General features: G+C 35.6%; 1 protein-coding gene and 1 long non-coding RNA gene across 4 annotated transcripts in view; one reads left to right on the plus strand and one right to left on the minus strand.

The window, feature by feature from the left end:
• IL1RAP (interleukin 1 receptor accessory protein) overlaps positions 1-12,690 on the plus strand; it is a 124,856-nt gene that overhangs the window by 78,121 nt on the left and 34,045 nt on the right. For all 3 annotated transcript variants that reach the window (XM_004278753.4, XM_033403711.2, XM_033403709.2), the window contains exon 4: positions 3,278-3,464. In XM_004278753.4, the coding sequence (XP_004278801.1) occupies positions 3,278-3,464 (187 nt within the window). The remainder of the gene's footprint in view (positions 1-3,277; positions 3,465-12,690) is intronic.
• On the minus strand, positions 8,733-11,711 carry LOC125964426 (uncharacterized). Its single transcript, XR_007477405.1, has 3 exons — positions 11,214-11,711; positions 10,705-10,906; positions 8,733-9,116 (listed from the first exon to the last, which is right to left on the minus strand). It is a non-coding gene; the product is annotated as an uncharacterized LOC125964426 (long non-coding RNA).

Here is a 12,690-nt window from a genome sequence, read left to right on the forward strand (position 1 = left end):
ATCTCTGGGAATCTAAGAGTATAATCAAAAGCACCCTACCATTACTGCAAAATTTCTTTCAAATCCACTTTTTCTCTGAAAGTTCATGTACATTTTGCATTTTGCTTCACAATATACCAATTTTCCTTTTACAACAGATTAATTTTGTTTTTCCTCTGGGGAAAAAAAAAAAAAAAACCTTGAAAAAATTGAGGGTCCTTCTGAAAAATAACCATTTTAAGGCTTAGTACTTTGGCTACTTTTTTTCCTGAGGTCCCTTTTTAGCTTCCAGGCTTTATTTTAGTTTTTAAACTCCCATCTGAGTTGTGAATTTTTTTTTTAAAGATAGTTTCCTACTATTTAAGAGTACATTGGCTTTCCTAGGTCTTCCATAACAAAATACCACAGACTGGGTGGCTTAAACAATGGAAATATGTTTTCTCATAATTCTGGAGGCTAGAATTCCAAGATTAAGGTGTCAACAGGGTTGGTTTCATTCCTCTCTCCTTGGCTTGTAGATAGACATCTTCTCTCCATATCTTCACATCATTTCACCTCTGTGTCTTCTGTGTCCTAATCTCCTATTCTTATAAGAGCATCAGTTATATTGGATTAAGGCCCACCCATATTACCTCATTTTACCTTAATTACCTCTTTCAAGACCTATCTCCAAATACAGTCGCATTCTAAGGTATTCAACTTCAACATATGAATTTGGGGTGGGGGACACAATTCGGCCCATAGTGATAGAGCTGGATGACATAACAATAACAGAAGAGCATAACAGAATAATAATGTAAGCCCAGACCTTCTTCTGAATGCTCCTTGTCTCTCATGGATGTTGTAACTGTTCTCTGATGGAGAATTATGACTATGTTTTGATAAATTTAAACAATGTTCTGATTTAGTGAGAAAGGACTTCTCTATCACAGAAAAAAGCATATTGATCACTGTGGCTTTGGGAGTCCCTTGTAACCTTTTAAGTCCCTTCTGAGGCTTTTACCCCTTCTATTTAATTTTGTTGGAGTGAACTCTAGACTGGGATGTGAGCTTCCAAGGAGCCTGCAATACGCATGTGTCCATTGTTTATGCCCTAATACAGCTTTGGTATCTATACCCACACAATGAGAAAACTGGCCTAAATGTTCTTTGAGCTCCTTTTCATCTTTGGCAATTGTTAATCTAGTAACATTTCACACATACGCCTTGGCAGATACCTGGGGAAGGGTCATCAGTAGCTTTCTGGTTGACCTTGGTCTCTTCTATGCATTCTAGTGCTTCAGTATCTCTCTTTTTTATTTTCCTTAGCAACCCACTACTTCTTTAGAACTCTCCTCCAAACTTTTCCAGCCTTCTTTTATATTATAGGAACAGGGCTCATGACTGTCTAGGCCTGAGTATACCTTTAGTGTTATTTATCAATTTCCAGATTGCCATCTCTTCAGTTTACCTGTCTGCCTATCTTCTAAAGAAAATTTGAATTAAACTTATCTGGTGGGGGTACCAGAAGCTTCCCATTGTCCTGTGGTGATTCCTAAACTGAGAATGACCTTAAACTGAACCATGTGAAATCATAGGCCTGATGTCATTAAGAAAATAAAGTTAAGATTCATCCTCTAGGATTTTACTGCTTGTATTCTTGCTTCAGTACCTCTATTAAGATAACATCCAGATTTGACTTACGGAGCTGGAAAAGTCAGTCCATTCATTGTTCATCACTTGATTTTATAGTCAGGAAATGTATCTTATTAAGCTGAAATTTACCTTCTATAACTTCCACCTATAGGATACTTCTACTTGGAAGACCTTTTGTTATCTGTAGGTAAAGATTGTGCCTGCCACTCTCCCTTTCCACCTTATTACCATTGTCATAAGTCATCCTTAAACACTCTCTCCTCCCATCCTGGGGAGGGTAATGAATTCTCCCACACTTTCCATTGGATTTAGTCTTAATTCATGAGTTATTGAGTATATAATATGTCTTAAATAGAAATCACAAAAAGGGGTGGACAATGAATGACCCATTTACATACCACCCTAAAAAATCAGTTATTTTATTATCTATACTCCCTTTATTGTTTTCATATATGTAATACAGTTTTATGTATATTCCATGTATCCAACAAATATTTATTCAGGGCCTACTGAAAGTTTAGGCACTGCACTAGATGAAAGAAATAAAAGAAAACACATATGGTCGTGACTTTGTGTGAACCATGATAAATTCAATCAAGGAATTGTCCAAGGTGCTGAGAGGATGAGAGTCCTAATTTAGATATGGGGTGTGTAGAGAATGACATAGACCTCAGTGTGAAAGGTAGGATGATGGGAAAAGAAGAAGCCCCCAGGCAAATGAAATGACTTACACAAACATTAAAGGTATAAATACAGTTCCCCGCCATCTTTTTTTTTCTTTTTTTAAAGATTTTTTTTTTGATGTGGACCATTTTTAAAGTCTTTATTGACTATGTCTTCTGTTTTATATTTTGGTTTTTTGGCCACAAGACACGTGGGGTCTTAGCTCCCCGATCAGGGATCAAACCCACAACCCCTGCACTGGAAGGCAAAGTCTTAACCACTGGACCGCCAGGGAAGTCCCTCCCCAGCCATCTTAACATGTTTTATGTGTTTGTTAGTTTTTTCCTTCATGCTTGATTTTTTTATATATGTGTACAATAACTTTGGATGGTTGTACCATGATTTTTTTTTTTTACAGTCTTCCTTTTCATACGTTTTTCTACTGATTCCAATATCTTCCTTGCTGATATAGCACAGGATGGGCAGTTTTGATCATGTGCTCTCTCTATTCTCACTTTTCCTATGTCTATCATGTGAAAAAATCTCCAGAAATAAGCTTACAAGGGAAAAGGCTCAGGCTTTTAAAAATGTTTTTGGAAACAAATTTAATTTTCCAGAACTCGTTTATACCATTATCAACCATGAGTTAATATGCTGTTCTTACCTGTGCCTTACCAGTACTGAGTGTTATTAAGAATGTTTTAAGGGTAAAATTAAACATTATATACATGAATATATACACACACATACATATGTATGTTTAGGAACATATCTAAAAATCTAAATAGTTTATCAATAGTAGCTAATTGTGTCTGTTTTTATTCTGTTGTGTCAGTTGTTATAGAAAATACCTCCATAACACATTTAATGTTACATGAACTTAATATATACATAAAGTCTCAATACACAGCAGTACTTCACTTAGCTCATTTTAATGTGTTTGCTGCATCAAAACAAATGCAAATGAGACTGCCCATTCATTGCATATTTTTCTTTTCAGGAACACTACATATTGCAGCAAAGTTGCATTTCCTCTGGAAGTGGTTCAAAAAGATAGCTGCTTCAATTCTCCCATGAAACTTCCTGTGCATAGATTATATTTAGAATATGGTGTTCAGAAGATCACTTGTCCAAACATCGATGGATTTTTTCCTTCTAGTGTCAAGCCAACCATCACTTGGTATATGGTAAGCAAACTAGAAGGCATTTACCCTCTCTAAAATGACAATGATTATTTGTTGAGTTAATATAGAAACTGAGATTTTTCTCATCATCATTTCCTCCTTAATAACTTTATACAAATCTTTTACTGCTTCCTCACTTTGTACCATTTTAAAGGAACTGGTGGAGATGCTTTGCCTCAACCCACCATGTCTTAAATTACATTCACTGGACTACCAGAACTACCTTATTTCTATTAACTTCCTGTGAAATACAATTTGAGAAATATTGCCCACTTCTACTCACTGCTGAGTGAAGTCAGAAGCTGCTAATTCATCTGGTGAATTTCAGCTCTTTGGTTAATAAGTACTGTATTTGATTATTTGTATGTGTTTTCACGTTTGCCTTCCTTTGTGGGCACGGTCGATCTGTGGTCTATCACACATCTGAGAGCTTTGGAAAGTATTTAATCAAAATATGAAAGTGTTGGAAGGTGACACTTGGGGCAGCAGCATAGTTTTCTAATCTCTTCAAATATCCACCTGAGCCAAAGCCAAAAACTCCTGAAAAACATTTAAAACAAAACTCAGTGACAAGTTATCCATAAGAATCACTTTCAGTAAAATAAGTGAGATAAATCACCAGTACAACCCATATAGAATCAGAGTCTATAGAGAAGGAAGCTGATGGAAATAATATGGCATCTGGCAGACTCAGGAAGAGGAGAAACCCCAAAAAGCCAGTGGGTGAAGCAATTTGAGAATAGCAGCCGAAATTTTGCTCTCTAATAGAGAGTGAGTCCAAGCAGCCTATAGCAAGATATTTTGAAGGAATTGGAATAGTTCTAGTGCCTCGGAACTCTGAAAAACAACCACCCACACTGAGGAAAAACTGCTAGGAGTGGAATCAAAATAAACAGGATCAGGGTCATGTAGAAGAAGGAAGGAGAACCTGCTGAGAATGGAGGAGCCGAACAGAATCAGGAAATCTCAAGACTGTAGTTTTGAAGAAGGATCTCTGTGAAATTGGAAAATCCTGCCAAATCGTAAAGGTCAGGAAAACTAGTTTTACATAATAATGAGCAACAAAAAGAATCAAGATAAAATCCCATTCGAAGCTATAAGAAAAAAAGGAGATTGAGAGTCTGCCTGCCGATGCAGGGGACACGGGTTCATGCCCCAGTCCGGGAAGATCCCACATGCCGCGGAGTGGCTAGGCCCGTGAGCCATGGCCGCTGAGCCTGCGCGTCTGGAGCCTGTGCTCCGCAACGGGAGAGGCCACAACAGTGAGAGGCCCGCGTACTGCAAAAAAAAAAAAAAAGGAGAAGAAGAAGCAGAATAACATTTCTATAGAAAAAAAATAAAAGCATTCCAGAACAACCTATTGCAACCTACTGTTTCAAAAATTGGCACAAAGACATTAAGAAGTGATGCAAGATGAGAGAGGATAACAAATAAAAATTAGAAAATTCCAGAAATTATACAACTCAGTAAAAACTTAGAAGAAAATTAATTATTTCAGAAATAAATCTAAACTAAGAGGAGCAAATAGAAAATAAACACAACAAGTAATACCTTAAGATTAAAAGAAAGTGGAATGGAGAAAAAAATGTTGATCAAAAATAAATGATGAATAAAAATAAAAAGGTTAGAATGGATATACCAATATCATATAAAGTAGACTGTAAGATGATTAATATTATCAGAGATAGAAAGAACTTTTCAGAATAATAAAAGGGTCAACTCATCAGGAAGGCATGAAAATAATAAAAAAGTATATATGCTTAATAACAGTGCTTCAAAATACATGAAGGAAAAGTTGACAAAATTAAAAGAAGAAATAGACAATTCTATAGTCCTAGTTGAAAACTTTAGTATCTGTCTCTGTTTAAGCCATTAATGAAGTGACTTAAGAGTTTTTCATTGGCCAAAGATGGAACAATTTAAACTTTAGTAAGGATATTAATTGCAATAGGTCGAATCTCATGAATTAAATTTAAATCCGTAAGTTCATAATGATATTTCAAAATATGGCCACATTTGGATGAGAATAAGAAATAAAAACGTTACCTTGAAAACCGGTAAATAAAGGCGAAAAAAAGCCAAGATTTTATTTTGCCTTTTCTATAAGAAATGTATTGATATATTGAGTAATGACATAGTGCAGGGAAGTGTATTTTTATAAAAGTATATAATCACTTTGCAAACCCCAATGAATTACTAAATCTAAGCATTATGCATCATTGAGTGTTAATATCATAAGGAGAGAAACAGCCACTTTTCTTCTGATGAAAGAACACAATATTACCTATAATTGTGCCAAATGGATTCAATCTGAGTCTGATAAAACCTTTGGATCCTGCTGCCATTTTTCAGGAAATATAGAGAACAGAGGAATGTATTGATCTGCACCATGAGTTTGCAATCAGCAAAATCTAAATTGTGAGACACACTACAGACCAAATGTCTTGTGTTAGTCAACAGATAAATTGCAAAAAAAAAAAGGCATAGAGTGGGGATGTATAGATTAAAAGAAACGTAAAACAGTTAAAACACTAGAGTGGATGAGAATATAGTATCTAAGGACATATATGAGTGATAAAATCGTACATGAAAACAAGGAAGTGACTTCTCTATGAAGGTATAGATAGTTGCTACTTTGGGGGATAGTAAAGAAGGTGTGATTGACATGGGGCATGTGGAAGGCTTTCAAGGGTGACTGGTAATGTTCTATTCCTGGACCTGAGTGGTGGTTTTAAAAGTATTTGCTTTATACTAATTCATTAACTCACACATATGTTTTCAGTGTTTTTCATATATGCTTCATTCTATAGTAAAATGATTAAGAGGAAGGGAGATGATAGGAAAGGAAGGGGAGGTAGAGGAGACTGATTTAAGATATATAACAACCAATTGCAATGCATGGACCTTAAGTGGATCATGTTTTATTCAAACAAACTATAAAACATGTTATGAGAAAGGGAAATATGAACACAGACAGAATATTGATGATATCAATAAGTTATTATTACTTTTCAAATTATGATAATGGTTATGTAGTTATGTTTTCGGGAGGGGTCTTGTCATTTAGAAGTACACACAGAAATATTTACAAATTAAATTGTATAATGTCTGTGATTTGCTTTGAAATAATACTGGGATGCAGTGAGTGGGTATAGATGAAATAAGACATAGCCTGAATTGGTACTTTTGACTAGAGATATGGGTACAGGGATCACTATTCTATGATTGTACTTTTCCATAGTGAAAAGGATTAAAAGAATTATATTAACAATTTGACATCAATAAGTGTAGTATGTCTTCCGGTTAAAAAATTATGTTCATCTATTTATCTGCAACAAGGTCTCTCGTTTCTAATGAGATCCTATTCACTTTTTCTATATTTTGAATGCGTTATGGTCTGAAAAAAGAATTTTACTTTTATACATATTCTATTATTTTCTCCTCTTTTTCCTCATGTATTCCCTCTGCCTGGAACATCCTCTTTTTCTCCTTTAGAACAAATAAATTCTACACCTTTGTAAAATGTTCCCTGTACTCTCCAGCTGAAATAAATTTTCCCTCATATACCCTCAATTAGCTATTTATTTGTAACTGTTTCAATGTCACTTTTCACTTCCTTTATTGTTTTATAACCATTTATTCATGCATATATTCAATACATACTTGTTGAAGATCAACTGTGTTCAATGCAATATATCTGGGGTCTGGTGGGTACACGGTAATGAATGTGATATGTGCCCTCCCCAACATAGTCCCAAAGGATCTCAGTTTAATTCAAACAAATTTATAAATAAGAATTCCTGTTCTTATCAAAAAGTAGAATTCTAAGTTCTACAAGAGTGTCAAAGAGAATTTATTGTTGGTTTTAATAGGAGGGACAGATTTACATGCAGGTATTCTATGAGATTGACTGTATCTTGAGGGCAAAGTTATGCCATATCCATCTCTGTATCTCCAATGATTCCCAGACTTCTGGTTTTCCTGATTGGACCGATGTCAGTGCTATTAACCAAGGTATGAAATAGCAGAGGAGGAAGAGGTTTGGGGATCAAGTAATGAATTTAGATCATGTCATATTGAGTTAGATTTAGCTGTGTGACATCTAGGTGGCAGTGACCAATAGGTAGTGGCTACATGTGTATGGGTCTGGAGCTTATAAAAAAAAAAAAATCAAAGCTGGAGACAGAGAATTGGATACATCTATGTGATAGTTGAAGCCCTTAAGAAGACAAACTAAAGTGAGAAGAGAAAAGGGCTAAGATAAAAATCTGGAGAGAATGTTTATGGGGTGAATGAAAGCACAAAGCCTGGAAAGAAGACCAAGAAAAAAAAGCCATGGTGGTAAAACCATCACGATGGCAGATAACCAACAGTGTGCAGATGACTAAAGAGGATAACCAGTAACCAGCCAGCCTTTCTATTCTCTGATTATGAAAAGGTTGCTGTGGATGTGTGTTATACTGCTTTTCATTTCTTTACGTTTTGGTAATTGACACCTTTACTCCTAAGAGTGCTTCCATGTTGGGAACAAAATAAGGGTTCTTGGTAGCTGCCTTTTCCTATCACTGTGTAGCAATGATGCTATTGTTTTTTGCTTTCCACCTCTACAGTCACTCCCTGCATCCACCAAGGTATTTGACCCTCCTACAGTAGTCCTCTTTCAGTTGTTATCAGCTGAATTCCCTACCTTGACATTGTAGAAATGGTCTCTTTTAGTAATACAAATAACTCTATGAGAGTTAAAAGACACATTAATCAGTTCCAGCAAATTTGCTTCCCTGTTAGCGGAAGGATGAAAACATATGAATTGAAAGAAGGAAAAGGAAACTAACATTTCTTGCATTTTACTAGTGCAATACATTGTGCTACGTACTTTATATGTTATCGTATGTAATACTCATCACAATCCTTCAAGGTAGATATCATCCTTGTATAGATTAGGAAACAGATGTTTGGAGACATAAACAATGATAGTTCACATTTATCGAACACAGTAATTCTTCTAAATGCTTTAATAATTTCACTCATTATCGATATCTCAACGTGAGGTGGACTCTCTTGTTTTCTCCATTTTGTAGTCAAGAAAACTGTGGTGTAGAGTGGTTGAGTGATTTGTCCAAGATTCAGCACTATGCAATCTGTATCAAGAGCCCAGACTTTTACATTATCTTATATAATTTGCTCAAAATAATCCAGCTGATAATAGGAGAATCTGGAATTTCAGGCCAGTTCTGTGTGGTTCCAAGACCTATGCTCTCCAGAAATGGCACAGAGAGGGTGGTCTAGTCTTTACTTCTGGGGGGTAGGGCACTTTGAAGGGCAGAGCAATCTTTGAACACAGATTGGGTTGTAGGCTGGACTGTGGAACATAAGGAAACCTTTGAAAAGAGAGCCCTGGAAAATCATAAGGCGCGCAGAAAAGCTGAGATTGGAGGGAACAGAAAATCTAAAGTTTGTATTTTACAATCTTAGGTTAATGGGGCAGGATTGAACTTTTCTTCCTCTGCATGTCTTCTCTTCTCTCATCCTGTCTTCTGCATGGCATGGTTTTCTTCATTCAGCGCCCAGAATTCACAGTTCTCTAGTTCAACAATCCTGTGAGTCAAATTGATGTTCAGTAAATGTTTGTTGAGTAAGCCAGGGTTTGTAACCAGCCTGGAAAGCAAAACATGGTTAGTAAGTGATTTACTGAATTTCAAATTGCCAGCTTCTAAAAGAACTTCTGGAACACAGCATGTATATACATTGGGGGCTGCCTGTTTATTCACAGGGTCTTCCAAATATATAGTAGTAAGGACACAGGTAAGCGTGATCTTGTTGTTGTTTTTACTATTATTATGAAATGTATTCAAAGAACTGAGCTTTAAAATATGGCGAGCCATCTTAACATTCATATTACTGGATTATTTCTCTTTCTCATTGTTATAATTAGGTATTGGAATTATTTTTCCTAAAGACACTTATAAAAACAAAGTCAGTTTTCTCCTTCTTACTAAGGATCAGAGGGACCACTTTATTGGGTGCTTTGGATGTTACGTTTATAGCAGCTGCTGAAATGCTCTCAATTGCTATTTAGCAGAGTAGATACCATTCTGGATATCAATTTTCAAAAAGCTGGTTGTCCTTGTCCTCAGTGTGATCATTAAAATTGGTATTTTACATCCACCTTTAATTTTCAGTGTGAAATTAAGCAGAATTGTTCAGGTATTGTTTATAAATCTCTCTCAGAAAATAGGAAAATCTTTGCTTTTTCTGACAAAGTGCCATTAGGAAAGCACATTTCTGAAACAGTGCCAGGCTTGGCCTTCTTGTTGGCATAGCGCATATGGTTGGAAAGTTAGTCCAAGGTCTATCTAATAGACTTTATTTTTAAAGTGCTTGTTTCAATTTGATCTGACAGCTTAGTTTGGTTCTTTATCTCCTCCCTTTTCCTAAAGTCCCTATATAGTGATTTTTAACCTTTGGTATGAAGGAAGTGAGTATCATATTTTCTTTCCAAACTATACATATTTAATTATGTATATATGCATATATACACATAGCATTCTACATGTAATTTCAGGGCTTCTGAGGACCTAAGATTCATCTTTTAAACTGAAACTCAGTTCAGATATCTGTGAAACCTTGAGGTTCAGTTAGGCTGAGTGAATCACCCACTCTACATTTTGACAGCACTTAATTTATATCTCATTTTTGTTACTATAATGATTGCATAGCATCTTTGTTACTATAATGATTGCATTTCTCTCTTCTGTACTAAGTAGTGACTTCTCTCCTTTGCTTTCCCTTGACTATCAAGTGCATATCACAAAACTGAGCCAATATACTTTGTATTTAGGAATTGATTAAATAATTGAATGAATTAGACTGGACTAGAAAATTCCATGGAAATAAGGGCCATTTCTGTTTTTACCGGCTACTTACTGTATGCCCAGCTTCTAACACAGTGCCTGGCACATAGGGGAGATTTTGTAAGTATCTATTGCATAGATACAGTTCAGCTGTGTCTATGCATGACATAGTTCTGCTCATTGAAAGTGACTGATGTATAAAACTCTTATGAGTCTTTGTGAACAAGTGTGGTGTATTTTATAACAACTTAATCTTGGAAGCAAAAATGTCAATAGATATTTCTAACTGTTTTAACCTCATATCTCAGTTTAACTCTTTATATCCTTACTTCCACTTTCCCCACCCATCCTACAACTCACCCATCCCATGTCTTATAAGTCTATATACTCACCTTTTTATTATCATTTGCATACCACATGAGCTTGCAGCTCCATGTCTATGTCTTTGCTTCTCTGGTTCAGTTCATATTTTTAATCATGCAACACCAGAGTATTGAGCATTTACCATGTGTCCAGTATTGGGCAAGTAGCTGGCTATGCAGATACAGTACTCATCCACCCGCCCGACCACTTTACCCCATAGCAGTAAATGTTCTGGAGAAAGAGATAAGTGAAAAGAGGTCATTATAATAAAGTTAGTTAAGTACTAACATGGAGGGCAAAATGCTATGAGAGTGAAGGGAAGTTGTTTACACTTTTTCCTGTCCCTGGAGCGTCCTTCTCCGTGTCTGCCCTCCTCCTGAATAACTGTTAATAATCTACACATCCTTTAAGATCCAGTTCAGATCTTCTTTCTCCATGAAGAGTTTCTAAATGTTTTCTGTTTGGTCTTCTTCCTCCACTTCCCCACCCCAATATGCCTTTCACAGCATTTGTTGCAATCCTCTACTAGACTGCTTACTTACAGGTTAAGAACTGTGTCTTTTCCATCCTTGTGCCTTAACATAGTTCTTTAAAAGTTGTAGGTTTACTGAATGGGCATATTTGTTCTTATTTAGTCATGCCATCCCCTCACCCACACCCCGTACCTCACCACATGATTTATTTCCTCTCAAGGATCTCAAAATCATTTCTTATGCTGTGCTTTACCTATATACTGCGGTAGGTTGCCATGGCTACCATTATGTGGTTGAAAAGTTGCTCTCCTATTTAACTTCTCTCTTTTAAATTCAGAATGAGGAACTGATGGCTCAACTAAATGAATGACTTGTCTTCTGGTCAGACAAGTGTTTGCTTCATAGTGGAATCCACTTACTGTTAACCCATTTCTTATATTTGGAAACATGTTTTTATTATTCTTTGGGTATTGAGATCTTTGTTCATATCTTTTTTTTTTTCCTGGATTCCAAATAAATGATTTTCAAATCATCAAAAAGTTTGCAGGATTTATTTTCAGGAATAGTTTATTATGTTTAAAAATGCCCTTTGTGTCTTAGGCCCATGAAGGGCCTAGAGAAGCAGCTGCTTATAAGAAGTAGAGAGAGCTCATCAGATACTACAGACTAAGGTTAATGGGTATTTATAGTTCAACAATGCCCTGAAGCTACCCTTACCACATACATAAACACTTATAATGTAAAATATTTTCTTCGTTTCCTTTTCTAACATAAGTCTAATAGCTTTTAATTATTTTTCTTTTTTTATTTCTTTTTTTTTTTTAGTTAATTTAATTTTTTATGGTCAGAGTTTTCTGAATAGTAGATTAGACCCCAAAGTTTTCCATTACTTTTTATGGAATATTCCTCAATTTGAAATAATTTTCTAGACAAATCAGCTCCAAGAAAAACCTGTCCTTGGCCTACATTTTTATCTTACCTTATGGAAAGAAGAGAAAATCCCAGAGAACCTGACTTACAGCACGGACGCATAGGCCCAACGATAGTCTTAGGCACATCCAGCCCAAATTTCAAGTTCATCCTCAAGAGTCTGGAATAAGGTGAAGAGAAAGGGGGAGCTGGCAAGAGATCAACACACACCTGTTTTATAACATTTTCCTTGCTATTTAGATGTGTCAGATTCCATTTTTCTGTTAATGATAAGCCCATGAGGGTGGATTCTTTGTTCTATTCAGTGCTGTACTCTCAGAACCTCAAAAAGTGCCTGGCATGTGGTTTATTGATTAATACTCAAGGGTGAATGAATGAATGAATGAATGAGAAGACTTTGAGTCAGAAATATTTCTTTATATTTGTAGCACATACTATGACTCCTAAAATGATGTGTTTGAAATAGTTTTTACATAAATGATATTTGGTGAGTAAAAAAAAAAAGTTTTTTTTAACATTTTATTAAGAAGTACTGTTGACAAGTTTAGTATTAATAGCTAACTTCTCATACTGAAAAGTATGCTTTTCCAGTGTACCACTAATTGTAAGAAT

Source organism: Orcinus orca, chromosome 5 (genome assembly GCF_937001465.1).
Source record: "Orcinus orca chromosome 5, mOrcOrc1.1, whole genome shotgun sequence".
Lineage (NCBI taxonomy): Eukaryota > Metazoa > Chordata > Mammalia > Artiodactyla > Delphinidae > Orcinus > Orcinus orca.